This window comes from Mixophyes fleayi, chromosome 6 (assembly GCF_038048845.1).
Source record: "Mixophyes fleayi isolate aMixFle1 chromosome 6, aMixFle1.hap1, whole genome shotgun sequence".
NCBI lineage: Eukaryota > Metazoa > Chordata > Amphibia > Anura > Limnodynastidae > Mixophyes > Mixophyes fleayi.
In genome coordinates, this window is record NC_134407.1 from 18,781,572 (window position 1) to 18,795,398 (window position 13,827).

Genomic DNA, 13,827 nt, shown 5'->3' on the forward strand with positions numbered 1-13,827 from the left:
TCTTCCATTCTCATGACGTGGGCATTTAGCCAATCAAATTCTTCATGTCAGACGTGAGAATCGGTGTATAAAGTAAAGAGTATCCTTTTCCATCTGTCAGCACTTCTGAATTACCAATTTGAATCTGCTGGCTGATTAAATCCTTAAAAAAACAAAACTGAAGACTAAATTTACCAACAACTCGGATGAATACCTGACCTTTTTATCTGATCATTTTTTTGTAAATTGAGGATTTCCAATTAAGAGATGTAAGAGATGAACAACAGAATTGTTATCTGCAGAAGCTCATTTAGAAATGAATGAGGCTGTGTGATTACTTTTATATTATTATCCTATGTACTATGTAATTAAGAAGGTGTGCATTCAGAAAACAGCTGTAGGGACTGTGTAGAAAACAGACAACGCTGAATGCTGTGATACACCCAACATTTCCCAGATCTGAGCTTTCTCGCTAATAATATTTCTCCTTGCTGAAAGATAAATCTTGTGTGCTTAATATGTGCTCATACCATATAAACATTATTCTTAATTAAATTGAATTACTATGTAACCCAATGTTTGCAATATTTCTCAGTTTATGTGTTTATATACACAGCCACAAAGGTTAGTAACTTACCCATCAAGCAGCATTATAACATTCTTCTTTGGTCGACCAATATTGGGTCCATACAGATTTGCTTTGGAGTAAGTCCGGATAGACTGCAGTACATTCTTCAGCTGAACGTAATCCTTCCCTAGCTGACTGCCATTAACAGCCCGACTATTTAACGCCCTGTAATTGTTGGGTTCTGTGGGAAGGATATGACATTGTTATTTTAGAGAAAACATCAATAATATGTGGGTAAATCTTAAAATGCAAATATTAATCCACAACAAGGATGTATTCAGGTCTAGCATTACCATCGGCTGCTTATGGCTAAAATAAAGAAAGGTCGGTATATTTGAGGGAACCTAAGGCTACTGTCTAATTTTGCAAGTTTTGAGAGTCCGTAGGATGTAGGGTAGTTAATTTAAGAAATACTGATATTCTTAATTTTTACTGTTTTCTATCATAGTTCATCTTATAATGATTACAGTACTGGCAATGGTTATCGTTCAGAGTGTGCAATACTCATATTAAAAAGCTTTGAGTAATTGTGTAAAGCACAGAAATGGTGCCATTTCTATTAAATCCTAAAGAAAAACAGACATTCCCAGGAGGCTAGGTCACTGCATATAAAACCTAACGAGAAAATGTAATATAAAATAATACAGTATATTTGTACTGGCTTGTGTTTCCCTCCCCTATCTCTAGGAGATGCCGGGTGTGTTTTATTCTTGGTCCTGTTTTCTAATGAAATATCTTGCTTTTTTCACCTACACCTATGTATGATATTATATATATTTATATTGTATATGTATATATGTATGCTTTGCATTTCAGTTGTTGTGTTTGTTGCCCTCTGTGAATCCGTCTATCTTATGTTGGGTGGTGTCTTTGATAGTAGGCAGCCATATGACAGGAGCTGTAATGTGTGCAAGGTGGATCTCATGCTTTATTGTAATCCTGCTCTTTGCAAATAAACTGTAGAAGTGATAATAAATGAGGTCTTCAGAAAGGAGAACAGATTCGCAGGAACAGGTGTCTCTAGTCGACCACTAAACGTAATGGTTATTATTCTTGGTCTGATGCCTCCATCCTTCTTCCACTTAAAAGCAGACTAGGAGAATGAAAAGTGTTCTCACGTTGTAACCTCTCCTGCCCTGTGGGTGTGAAGTAAAACAACCTGACAAATGCTAAGGTGATGTTTCAACGAGCTCACAAATTATTCAGCTTTGGAAAGAACTTCACTTGGATATCATTAGCTCAATCTGCCCAAAATGCTGGTGTTTGTTTTATGATATTTAAAAATCAGCTGCATGTGTATGTGTTACATCAATCTAGAAATCATTTGTTCCTATCATTAAGTCTCATGAGAAAAACAGTGAGACAAGTTTTGTTTAATATTTCTTTGCTTACTACTGGAAAATCTTAGCACTGTAGAGCAATCTGTAACATGATGGGACAATTAAAGGATAACAGCACACATTGTCTGTCTAGTACCATATTCCTCTGTTCTCCAGAGGGTCTCCCAGAACAGGAACTATGGACATCACAGGTAGCACCATTTCATGTGTTTACATTATAATGCATTTCAGGGAAGGTGTACAGAAGTAAAAATGGGTGAAATAGTGGGTGCAAGAGGAAAGCAAACTTTTCCTGAGTCGCATATTTACAAACTACCTGCATTTATTGGCGACTATATGACCCTGATGAATATTTTTTTTTTCTCATAACATTCACATATAAAATGCAAACATGTAGAATAATGCAAACCCATATGTTTTACTGAACATCTAGCTAAGCAAATTAGTAAAATATATTTTTCCTTTAAAGAGTCAAGTAGTGAGAGGCAGTGCAGAGAGTTGTCGGAGGCTTATTTAGTATATTGTCCTCTCACTTAGTGGTGTAAATGTGAATATACAACTTAAATAGCAAAATCAGCAGTGGGACTACTGTCACTGCAATGGGTGTGCCCGCCACTAAGCCTGAAGGTGAGGACAAAACGTGATCTCCCATTCTCTCCGAGACCCCTGTTCCCTCCCAAGGCTTACACTCCGCTCTCTCAAAAGTGCAAAGCAGAGGCCTCTTCTGAACATGCGGGAGGTGGCGGAGGCCGCCTGAAACTTGAGCGGCGTCACCAGGTCCTTACCCATATTTAGCTTGGGGCCCGGTAATGCAGTGTTCTGCCCCAGAGCAAAGTTCTTTGATGTACAGTGAGTCACAAAGTCTCAGGTTAGTCTAGTGAGTCACTACATGCACAGATAAATATACACTTATTTTAGGAGAGGGGACTTTGGATTCACAAACTAAAGGTTTCTATTATTATTCTTGCTGCATTTCAGCAAATGCAACAGAGCAGCAGACTGATTTCAACAATGCAAAACAGCTATGTGCTTACACCCTTTTATCATCAGCACCAGTTACCTGGTAACAAAAAATCACTGTATTGTCATCCAGTTTCCTGTATTTGATACACAATAATGCAGGGGTTGACATGTATCTATGTACTGTATATATACAGTGTTATGGCCACCAGTGTGGCATAAACTTGTAGAACTAGCAGAAGAGGTCTTCACCTATAGCAGCTGCCTTTCTCGTAGACACTGGTTACGCTCACAGGTACTCGAATGCCACCAGGTCTTAAACTCAGTGTAGTACAAGTTTATGGTCACACAGGAACAGGAGGTAATACACGGAGTAAGGACAGGCCAGGGGTCTGCCATCAGGGCAACGATGGTAAAGCCTGGCTGGCCCGACAGAGCGCAGGCGCAGAGGTCTGGTACAAGCGGGACCAGGACCACAGGCAAAGGCTCAGAGTTCGGGTACAGGCAGAAGATCCGGGTCACAGCAAAGGTTCAGTGTCCGGGTACAGGCAGTGGTCATAAACTCAGTGTAGTACAAGTTAATGGTCACACAACGACACACAGGAACAGGAGATAATACACAGAGTAGGGACAGGTTAGGAGTCTGTGGTCAGGGTAACGATGGTAAAGCCTGTCTGGCCTGATGAAGCACCGGCGGAGAGGTCTGGTACAAACAGGATCAGGACCACAGGCAAAGGTTCAGAGTCCGGGTACAGGCAGTAGGTCAGGGTCACAGGCAAAGGTTCAGAGTCCGGGTACAGGCAGAAGATCCGTGTCACAGGCAAACGTTCAGTGTCTGGGTACAGGCAGTGGTCATACACAGGAAAAGCAATCAAAGGTTAAACACCAACACAGCACAGGAGCAGGTAGCAAACTGGAACAGAAAGCTATAACCAGCAGTGAGGCTCAGTCCTCACTGCCTTAAATAGTACTAAGAGCCAATCAGGGAAAAACCCTGCAAATATCCCCAGGAGTTGCCTAAATAATTAGCAGCGCTGGTGGCCAATGAGGATGCAGTGCCCAGCTGCACAATTAGTCAGGGCTGCAACATAGGACATAATCAGCCGAGGCTGTTTGACAGCTGGCCCGGCGGCAGGTAACCTCAAGCGTCCCGGTCCCTCGTCCTCGTTGCCTAGGCAACAACCGGGACGCCCCGGTCGTCATGGAGATGGCCGGGATGCGACCAACAGGAGGAAGAGTCAAGGCGGTATGCCCCCCTTGAGGAGGGGTCAAGGAACCCTGACATCCAGGCTTCGTGGGAAATTTCCTAAAAAATTTCTTAATGAGCTTCTCAGTGTGGAGACGCCTCTGCAGCACCCAACATCGCTATTCCAGGCCATAGCCCTTCCAATGTACTAGGAACTGGACCTGCCCTTGAACTTTTCTTGATTCAAGAATTCTTTCCACAATGAGCTCATGATCTCCATTCACAAGCAGAGGCTGAGGCCTATTTGAAGAAGGCTGATTGAGCTTGCTAGGAGAAACAGCTTTTTTCAGGAGAAAGCAATGGAAGGTGCTAGGAATATTTAAGGATGGTGGTAGTTGAAGCCTGAATGCCACAGGGTTAATATCTTTCTCAATCTTAAAGGGTCCAAAAAACCGGGGTCCCAGTTTCCATCAGGGTTGTCTCAATTTGATGTTTCGTGTAGACAACCAGACCTGATCTCCCACTTTCAGTAGACAAGGACCACGATGACAATCAGCAAGGGATTTGGACTTGCAAGAAGCATGACGTAGTGCAGAGTGTACCTTTTTCCAGATGGACCTTAGTCAAGATGTAAAGGCAGGAGTCCCGGAACCATTAGCAGAAATGATAGAGGAAATAGAATTCGCTTTCGGGTGGAACGAGAGGTTACAGAAGAAAGGAGATGTAAGAGTTGCAGAATGGCAAGAGTTATTATATGCAAACTCTGCCCAAGGTAAGAGAGAGGACCAGTTGTCATGGAACTTGGATACATATATGCACAAGAATTGTTGAAAGGATTGATTGGTTCTTTCTGTCTGACCATTCGATTGTGGGTGGTAAGCAGAAGACAAGCTGATTTTGAGCCTGAGAGAGTTGCAAAAGGACCTCCAGAATTGCGCCATAAACTGGGTCCCTCGGTCCGAGACAATGTCTTCCGGAAGACCGTGGAGACGGAAAATATGTGCAATGAATAATGCAGGCAAGCTTCTGGCATCCAGTAGCTTGGATAATGGTACAAAGTGTGCCATTTTGCTGAAATGGTCAACGACGATCCAAATGGTGTTATGACCAGAGGACCATGGGATATTGACAATAAAGTCCATTGAAAGATGTGTCCAAGGCTTGCTCAGGGTAGGCAAGGGTATCAATAGACCAAGAGGACGGTTCCTAGAGGATTTGCTTCTAGCACATTCTGGGCAGGCACGGACGTATTTCTCCACATCCGAAGACAAGGTGGGCCACCAAATCCAGTGGGATAGTATTTCGATAGTCCTATGAATTCCTGGATGACCTGCCGAGCGATTGTCATGGCATTCAATGAGAACTGACTTCCTCAGATGCACCGGAACAAACAATTTATTTGTAGGAGTCTGAGCTGGAGCAATCTTTTGGAACTGGCGGAGTGTGGCTCCAAGATCTTGAGTTAGAGCGATATGAATGGAGGACGAGGGAATAATAGGTTGTGGGTCAGGAGACTGAGGATGGCATGCAATGAAACTCCGAGACAAAGAACCAGCTTTGGTGTTCTTTGAACCTGGACGAAAGGTGATGATGAAGTTAATCCGGGTAAAAAACAAAGCCCAGCGGGCCTGCCGGGGAATTAGGGGTTTTGCAGTCTGGATGTACTGGTGGTTTTTGTGGTCAGTGAAGATTGCAGTGACATGGATTGCTCCTTCTAACCAATGCCGCCACTCTTCAAGGGCCCACTTGATGGCCAACAATTCACAATTTCCGACGTCATAGTTGATCTCAGCGGGCGAGAATTTCCTGGACAGTTAGGCACAGGGATGCAATTTTTTTACTTTGAGGATCTTTTTGAGAAAGAATGGCACCTCCTCCAGCATCCGAGGCATCCACTTCCACTATAAACGGGAGTTCTGGGTCTGGGTGCCTAAGAACAGGTGCAGACGTGAAGGCGGTTTTAAGGGCTGAAAAATTTGCCAATGCCTCCGGAGACCAATTAGCCGTGTTAGCACCCTATCAGGTGAGGGCAGTGATAGGAGCCACCAGGGAAGAAAATGAGCGTATAAACCTTCAATAGCAATTGGCGAAGCCAAGGATTCTTTGAATTGCTTTCAAGTTAGTAGGAAGGACCCAGTCCTGAATTTTCTGAACTTTACTGGGGTCCATGGAGAAACCAGATGATGTATCCTAGGAAGGCCACCCTGGCGTAATTTTTCCAGAACCTCACAAACTTGTTGGCGGTGCTGAGACAGGGATTGAGAGTAAATTAAAATGTCATCCAGATACACCCCTACTGTTTTTCCCAGGAATTCACGTAAGATTCGTTGATGAGGTCTTGGAAGACTGCCGGGGCGTTGCACAACCCGAACGGCATCACCAGATACTCATAATGTCCGGAGTGAGTATCGAAGGCTGTCTTCCACTCGTCTCCCTCTCTTATACGTATTAGGTTACAGGCACCTCGGAGGTCGATGTTTGAGAATATGGTGGCCGATTTGAGCTGGTCAAATAAAATGGAAATTAATGGCAAGGGATATGTGTTTTTGACCATGATTTTATTCAGGCCACGATAATCTATGCAGGGTCTCAGGCTGCCATCTTTTTTGGCCACGAAGAAACATTCAGCTCCTACTGGAAATATGGAAGGGCGGATAAATTCTTTCTTTAGGTTCTCCTCCACGTACTGGTCCATAGCTTGGGTCTCTGGGAAAGATAAAGAATACAGACACCCTTCACGCAATTTAGAACCAGGTACAAGATCAATAGCACAGTCATAGTCCCGATGAGGCGGGAGAGAGTCAGCCTTCTTTTTACAGAACACATCACCAAAGTCCTGGTAGGGTGCAGGTAACAATTCCGGATTAGGCTGTAGAACTCTAAGAGGTAGGGTCAAGCATGTATAAGAGCACTCTGGACTCCAATGGATGATCTACCCCTTCTTCCAATCAATGAGGGGATTATGACTCTGATGCCAAGGATACCCCAGAATCAATGAAGCAGAGGGACAGGTGATCATAAAGAATGAGAGCTCCTCTGTATGGAGGGCTCCTGCAGATAAGCGAACCAATGGAGTCTTAGCAAGTATTCTATCCCCAACCAAGGGGTTACCATCCAAGCCACAGGTGGTAATGCTCAAACACAATTTGACATCAGGAATACCAAGTGTCTGAGCCAAAAGTTACCTGCTGCACCACTATCGAGGAAGGCTGACATAACTGTAGAATGAAGATTAGGCGTGCAGAGACTAATAAGGAATTTTCTGAAGAGATTACTTGGAAACCTAAGTGCACATCTTCACCAACGCTTAGGTTTAGGCGTTTCCCGACTTGATAGGGCAGGAACAGACTAGGTGGCCCAATTGACCACAATACATGCAGAGACCCAGGGAGTGGCATCTGGAACGTTCTTCAGGAGGCAGGCGGTAAGCGCCCAACTGCAAGGACTCGGGAGTGTCTGGAAAGGCAGAACAAGACTTCGGAGGACTCTCTCTCAGTTTTCCTCTCTTTGATTCTGCGATCAATTTTGATAAGAAGTTGCATCAACCTTTCAAGTGAGGTTGGTGTAGGATATTGTACTAAGGAGTCTATGATTTGTTCCGTAAGGCCTAAGTGGAACTGACTCCGAAGTGCCGGATCGTTCCCTATCGGTTGACCACCATCTGAATTCTGCACAACATTCTTCAGCAGTGCGATGTCCTTGCCTCAATGCCAGAAGATGAGACTCAGCTGAGGCCACTTTGTCTGGGTCGTCATATAGCAGGCCTAGGGCCTGGAAAAAAGCATCCACGAATTGTAAGAAAGGACTCGCTGGTGGAAGAGTGAAGGCCCAGGACTGGGGGTCGCCCTGGAGTAAGGAAATAATGATACCGACTCTCTGCTGTTCAGAGCCAGAGGAGCGTGGTATCAGACGAAAATATAACTTGCAACTCTCCTTGAAGTTGCAGAAGGAGGATCTGCATCCAGAAAATCGATTGGGCAAGTTCAATTTTGGTTCTGTAATGACGCCAGAGGAGGCCTGTTGAACCTGCGGGTTTCTGGAGGACTCTTCTTGTGCTATGAGATAAACTCTGTACAACTTGTGACAATGCCTGGATCTGATTCGCTAAGACCTGGGCTGGAGAAAGGTTCTTCTCGCGGTCGTCCATGACAGAATTACCTCCAATCCTCCCCGGTTATAATATTATGGCCACCAGTGCGGCATAAACTTGTAGAACTAGCAGAAGAGGTCTTCACCTATAGCAGCCTCCTTTCTTGTAGAGACTGGTTACGCTCACAGGTACTCGGATGCCCTCAGGTCTTAAACTCTGTGTAGTACAAGTTTATGGCCACACAGCGGCACACAGGAACAGGAGGTAATACACGGAGTAGGGACAGGCCAGGGGTCTGCCATCAGGGCAACGATGGTAAAGCCTGGCTGGCCTGACAGAGCGCAGGCGCAGAGGTCTGGTACAAGCGGGGTCAGGACCACAGGCAAAGGCTCAGAGTTCAGGTACAGGCAGAAGATCCGGGTCACAGCAAAGGTTCAGTGTCCGGGTACAGGCAGTGGTCATACACAGGAAATGCAATCAAAGATTAAACACCAACACAGCACGGGAGCAGGTAGCAAACTGGCTCAGTCCTCACTGCCTTAAATAGTACTAAGAGCCAATCAGGGAAAAGCCCTGCAAGTATCCCCAGGAGTTGCCTAAATAATTAGCAGCGCTGGTGGCCAATGAAGATGCAGTGCCCAGCTGCATAGTTAGTCAGGGCTGCAACATAGGACCTAATCAGCCAAGGATGGCTGATCCTAAACAGTCCTGCGCGCTTGAGGTTGCGTGCCGACGTTCCTGGCCAGCTGTCAAACAGCCGGGCGTGGCAGCAGGGAACCTCAAGTGTCCCGGTTGTTGCCTAGGCAACCGGGACGAGAGAGCCAAAAGTGACGCCCCTATCATCATGGAGACGGCCAGGACGCCACCAACAGGAGGAAGGAGAGACTTTGCCTTATTCCATTCTGCTGTAAGTAATTGGCAGCACATAATATTGGTTGATTGGAGCAGTGACAGCCAGTAAGCCAAGACTTCTACTCTCACTGACAGATAAGCTCCTGGCCCCAGAACCATTAAAGTGAGAACCATGTTTTAAAGGACAAATTGCTATGTACTTCCACATTTGCAATCTGAAATCTCTGTTACATCACATGGAACGTCACAGGGCTTTTCATGCAATGTAAAACGCCCCTATTAAATGTTATTCCGGGCGAGGCCATTGCAGCACAGACATTGTTACAGACATTAAAGTGCACACTACCTCTGATCATGAAGGGTCAGTACTCTAAAGCCATTTAAGATGATCCTCTGTGTGCAAACCAATTGTATGCTACCAACTAATACTAACTAATATACTCATTACTACTCCTGTTTAAATATTACTGTTATTTAGAAGTCCCTGTATTCATTGTATATACTTAATTAGTAGCCAACAGTATGATCAGTTTCCCTGTAGCTGCATTCTGTAGATGGTATCTCTTGCAGAGTTAAGCAAGAAATCTCACAATGTTTCTTTGGTTTACACGACTGATGAGGATTTCTCTTACTCACCATTTCCCAATTCCCATGAAATGTTGTACTTCTTGCTGGCGCTGTATTTTAGTAAGCTGAGCACGCTGGAGCTGTTCCAAGAATTATCTGAGTTTCGCCGAAGAGCATTCAGTCCAAAAATCAGATGAAGTCCAGAGCAGTCAACAAAGTTATAGAGTTTGTCAAGAGACCTGGCTGGGAGGAAACAAAAAGCTTGTAATGCATACTAGCGTTTCAATAGAAAACCCAACAGCAATTTAGCAGACATGATAAAGAGATTAAATGCATTAGCCCTGGGTTTGCTCCTGTTAATGTCTTAGGCTGTAGCACTTATGTATTTATTGGACCTTGCACAGTAATGGCATTCCAGCAATGTGATGTGTTGAGTGTCCTCTGTATATGAAATAAGGGGCCAACTTCCCTCTTCAGTAAATACATATTTGCCTCAACTTGCTAATAGGTTTAATGCCGCAGTTCAGGCTCAGAATTCTTTTAGAATTATGTGGGATACTACACTATAGTGTGTAAGTGTAAGGATAATAATCAAACAACTGAGTAACTGCCAAGGACTTCATTTAGACTTAGGAGCAAATCCAAATAAAGGATGAAAATTTGAACCACACAATTCTATTGGTACAAAGACAAACCATGTAGTGAGGCAAGGGGCAGAGAAAATACTGGCTGCTTTTGCATGTATCACTTAATGTACATAAATATTTAGGAGCTTCATTATTGCACTGCAATTTAGACTTGAACTAGGATGTATCTCCTCCCAAATCTAAATCTGTCTGCACATTTTAAACTGTCCCCCCTGCAGCAAAATATTTACACCTAACTCTAAATTAGCCCCAAAGGGTTTCAGTGGGACAAAGCTTTAACATGAGTAGAAAATTGACTAATAAAGCTGATGGGAAATGGACATGCAAATGATAAAAATATACTGTATTTTTTTTTTAACCCACAGAAAACAGTTGGGTATTACATTCATAGGTCCAGTTTGCATTAGAATCATCAAAGTCTAAATCAGATCTGTCTACTGTGGGTTGCAGCAAATTTGTCTTATTACAGTGTAAATGTTATGCATTTTTTTAAAGCTTTAATTATTATCTTCCTATTGGTCAGCTCAGTCACGCCCATGCTGTGATCTGCCAATCACAAGTCATCTATCTACATTTGTACATTTCCTACTATTTGTTTATATCATAGAAAGGTTCTGAGAAGCACAGACAGTATGCTCCTACCTGTACATTGGTGCTCAGATTCACTCAGGATTTCATACCCTCTCAGAAAAATGTCTAACTCAATGCAGACATTTACCAAGATAAATAAATATACATAGAATAAACTACAATATACAGCTGTAACAAATGCTTCGTGTAACACGTTGATTAATTTGTTGTTTGCTCTGATACTTGTTTACTGTGTAGCTACGCTGCAGTGACTGAATGTATATTACATTCAAATGGGCAGAAGCACACCTCAAATAGCCAATTACATACATATAGGCTAAAAGAAAGTTATCTGAATGCTACTAAATCAAGTAATGCTTTGAAAATCTTAAGATTATTTGTTATCAATGTGCAATAGCTGATAAATTAATTTATCTAAATGCTAATGTAGACACCCATATTTTCAAATAATGACTTAGTTAAGCAATATTGCAGCACTAACAGAGCTCCTTGGTCCGCCATAAATAAAGTACAAGGCACCAGCATCAGAGCCATAACTTAGAATTCTAGCGTCCGGGGCAAGAAAGACAAATGCCGCCACCCCATAGCCCTCAATTTTAACTAAATTCATCTAAAATATTCCTAAATTGTGCCCCCCTTCAGTGTTGCGCCCCGTGCAGTCGCCCCTGTCGCACAGCTCTAGTTACGGCCCTGCCAGCAGTAGCAAGGCAGCCTCAGCTTGCTGTGTCAGGCAGCAATACTTCTCTATACATACACTATTTTTATAATCTACCAAATATTTTCCCCCCAGTTATCAGTAAATAGTTGCTAGCAACTGCATGGACATTTTTATATTTTTTTGTGAAAAATGAGATTATTTAATGGTGTCTCATCTCCGTTATCTTTTCTTAACAGAACTAGACTGTCATCTGGATTCTATCTCCTCCAGACCGCTGACACCTGATACATTAAAGGACTATGTGAACATCAAAATCATAGATGATGTAGTCCAGCTCTCTCTTTATCACCACTTACACCATCTCCAAAAGATTATGAGTGGACATAAATAATGTCTAGATAATACTGTAAAAATTTACACTTACTACGCATATAACCACTTTAGATCTGGAGAGTCACTGGGCTATAGATTAAAGTTCTTCATGTTTGGCAGCCAGGAAAAGGGCCAGACATTGACTGGATCACATCACACTAAAAATATAGCTCCCATGTGCAGTATACAATCTATACAATTCAAAGAGTCAAACTGTATGTTGTTCTATGCCATGTTACACACACATTGTAATGGATTTTTCCAAATTATATGTCTAGATAATATTAATAAACATTTTTACATTAGTATGAAAGTTTACCTACACTGTAACAGTCAGATGAAAGAACAACGCAATGGGATAAACAAACTAAATAAAACTCAGTATTGTGACAGGGTTTGGCAGGGGGGGAAGAAACACTGTATTAGGTTATTTTGCTACACGTGGGGCATAAGATTTCTGTGTATTTATAAAATTGGCTAATACGAAACAAAGTAGGCGGCATGGTGGCATAGTGGTTAGCATTGCTTTTTCACAGCGCTGGGGTCATGAGTTCGATTCTGAAAAGGGCCCTGTGTGAAGACTTTATGTTTTCCCAATGTTAGTGTGGGTTTTCTCCGATTTCCTCCCATAGTGCAAAGATATACTGGTAGGTTAATTAGCTTCTGAGAAATTGGACTCTAGAGCGTGTGTGTCTGTGCTATAGGGAATTTAGAATCTAAGTCCCAATGGGGACTGATGTGTATGACTACATATTCTCTGTACAGCGCTGTGTAATATGATTGGCACTATATAAATATAACCCTGGGTGTGTTTGTGCACAGGGCCGTCTTTCCCCCCTGGGCACGCTGTGCAATTGCCCGGGGGCCCCATAGGCAGGGCCAAATAGGAAAAAAATCTATTCACCCATGTATCAAGGAACAGCTGTACAGCATGTTTTTTAATGTTTTAAACACTGATTTTTGTTACAGGTAGCAATAAATATAAACTTAGTTTTATTTATCATTTACATTTTTATTCCTGTGAGTGGTTGTGTAGGTAGGGTCCCAAGTGCGCTGCTTTGCCTGGGGGCCCATAATGTTGTTATTATGGCCCTGTTTGTGCAGTAGGAAGATAAATGCACACTATGGCCTATAACAGTCATTTATCAACATGCCCAAAATATCATTATTGGGCTCACACTACAATATTGTGACACAAATAAAAGTTCTATGCTGTTATAGGTGTTTTCATTTTATTTCTATTTTTTAAACTACTTCAACATTACACTACAACATTAATATTTTCCCTGAAATATATTTTAACATGTGCTTTCAAACATATGGTACTTGGGCTATTCCTGAACCTCTTGCCTCAATGATGTATATATGCAAAAAAAGTAGGGATGTGCACCGGCGACTTTTGAGGTCTCGTGTTTTGTGTTTTGGATCCGGATTTTCGTGATGTTTTGGGTTCGGATTTGTTTCGCAAAACACCTGCCGAAAGGTTTTGGTTCGGATTTAAGGTTTCGGATTCGGATTTTTTTTGAAAAAAAACTAAAAAAAGTGTAAAAATCTAGTTTTTGGGCTTATTTTCACTCCTACGCTATTATTATCCTCAATAACATTCAATAACAATCATTTCTACTAATTTAAAGGCTAACACCTCACAATATTTTTTTTTTTTTTAGTACAAAACGTTGCAACGAGGTATCTTTCTGGACTGCGTAGAGGAGTGTTCCCCACAATATAATTAAAAACCCATCAACTGGTCTGAATTACACCCAAAAAAAGTATCTGGACTGCGTAGAGTAGTGGGCACCACAATAAAAAATATATAGAAAACCTTCAACAGGTCTGAATTACACCCAAAAATAGTATCTGAACTGCGTAGAGTAGTGGGCACTGGGCACCACAATAAAAAATATATAGAAAACCTTCAACAGGTCTGAATTACACCCAAAAATAGTATCTGGACTGC

The 13,827-nt window shown here is 42.5% G+C and overlaps 1 protein-coding gene across 1 annotated transcript in view; it reads right to left on the reverse strand.

Annotated features, from left to right (window-relative positions):
* The window catches only part of HPSE2 (heparanase 2 (inactive)), a 267,375-nt gene that overhangs the window by 96,081 nt on the left and 157,467 nt on the right, over positions 1 to 13,827 (reverse strand). The window contains exons 4-5 of the mRNA XM_075215955.1: positions 9,672 to 9,845; positions 617 to 788 (exon numbers count right to left, since the gene is read on the reverse strand). Coding sequence (XP_075072056.1) covers positions 617 to 788; positions 9,672 to 9,845 — 346 coding nt within the window. The remainder of the gene's footprint in view (positions 1 to 616; positions 789 to 9,671; positions 9,846 to 13,827) is intronic.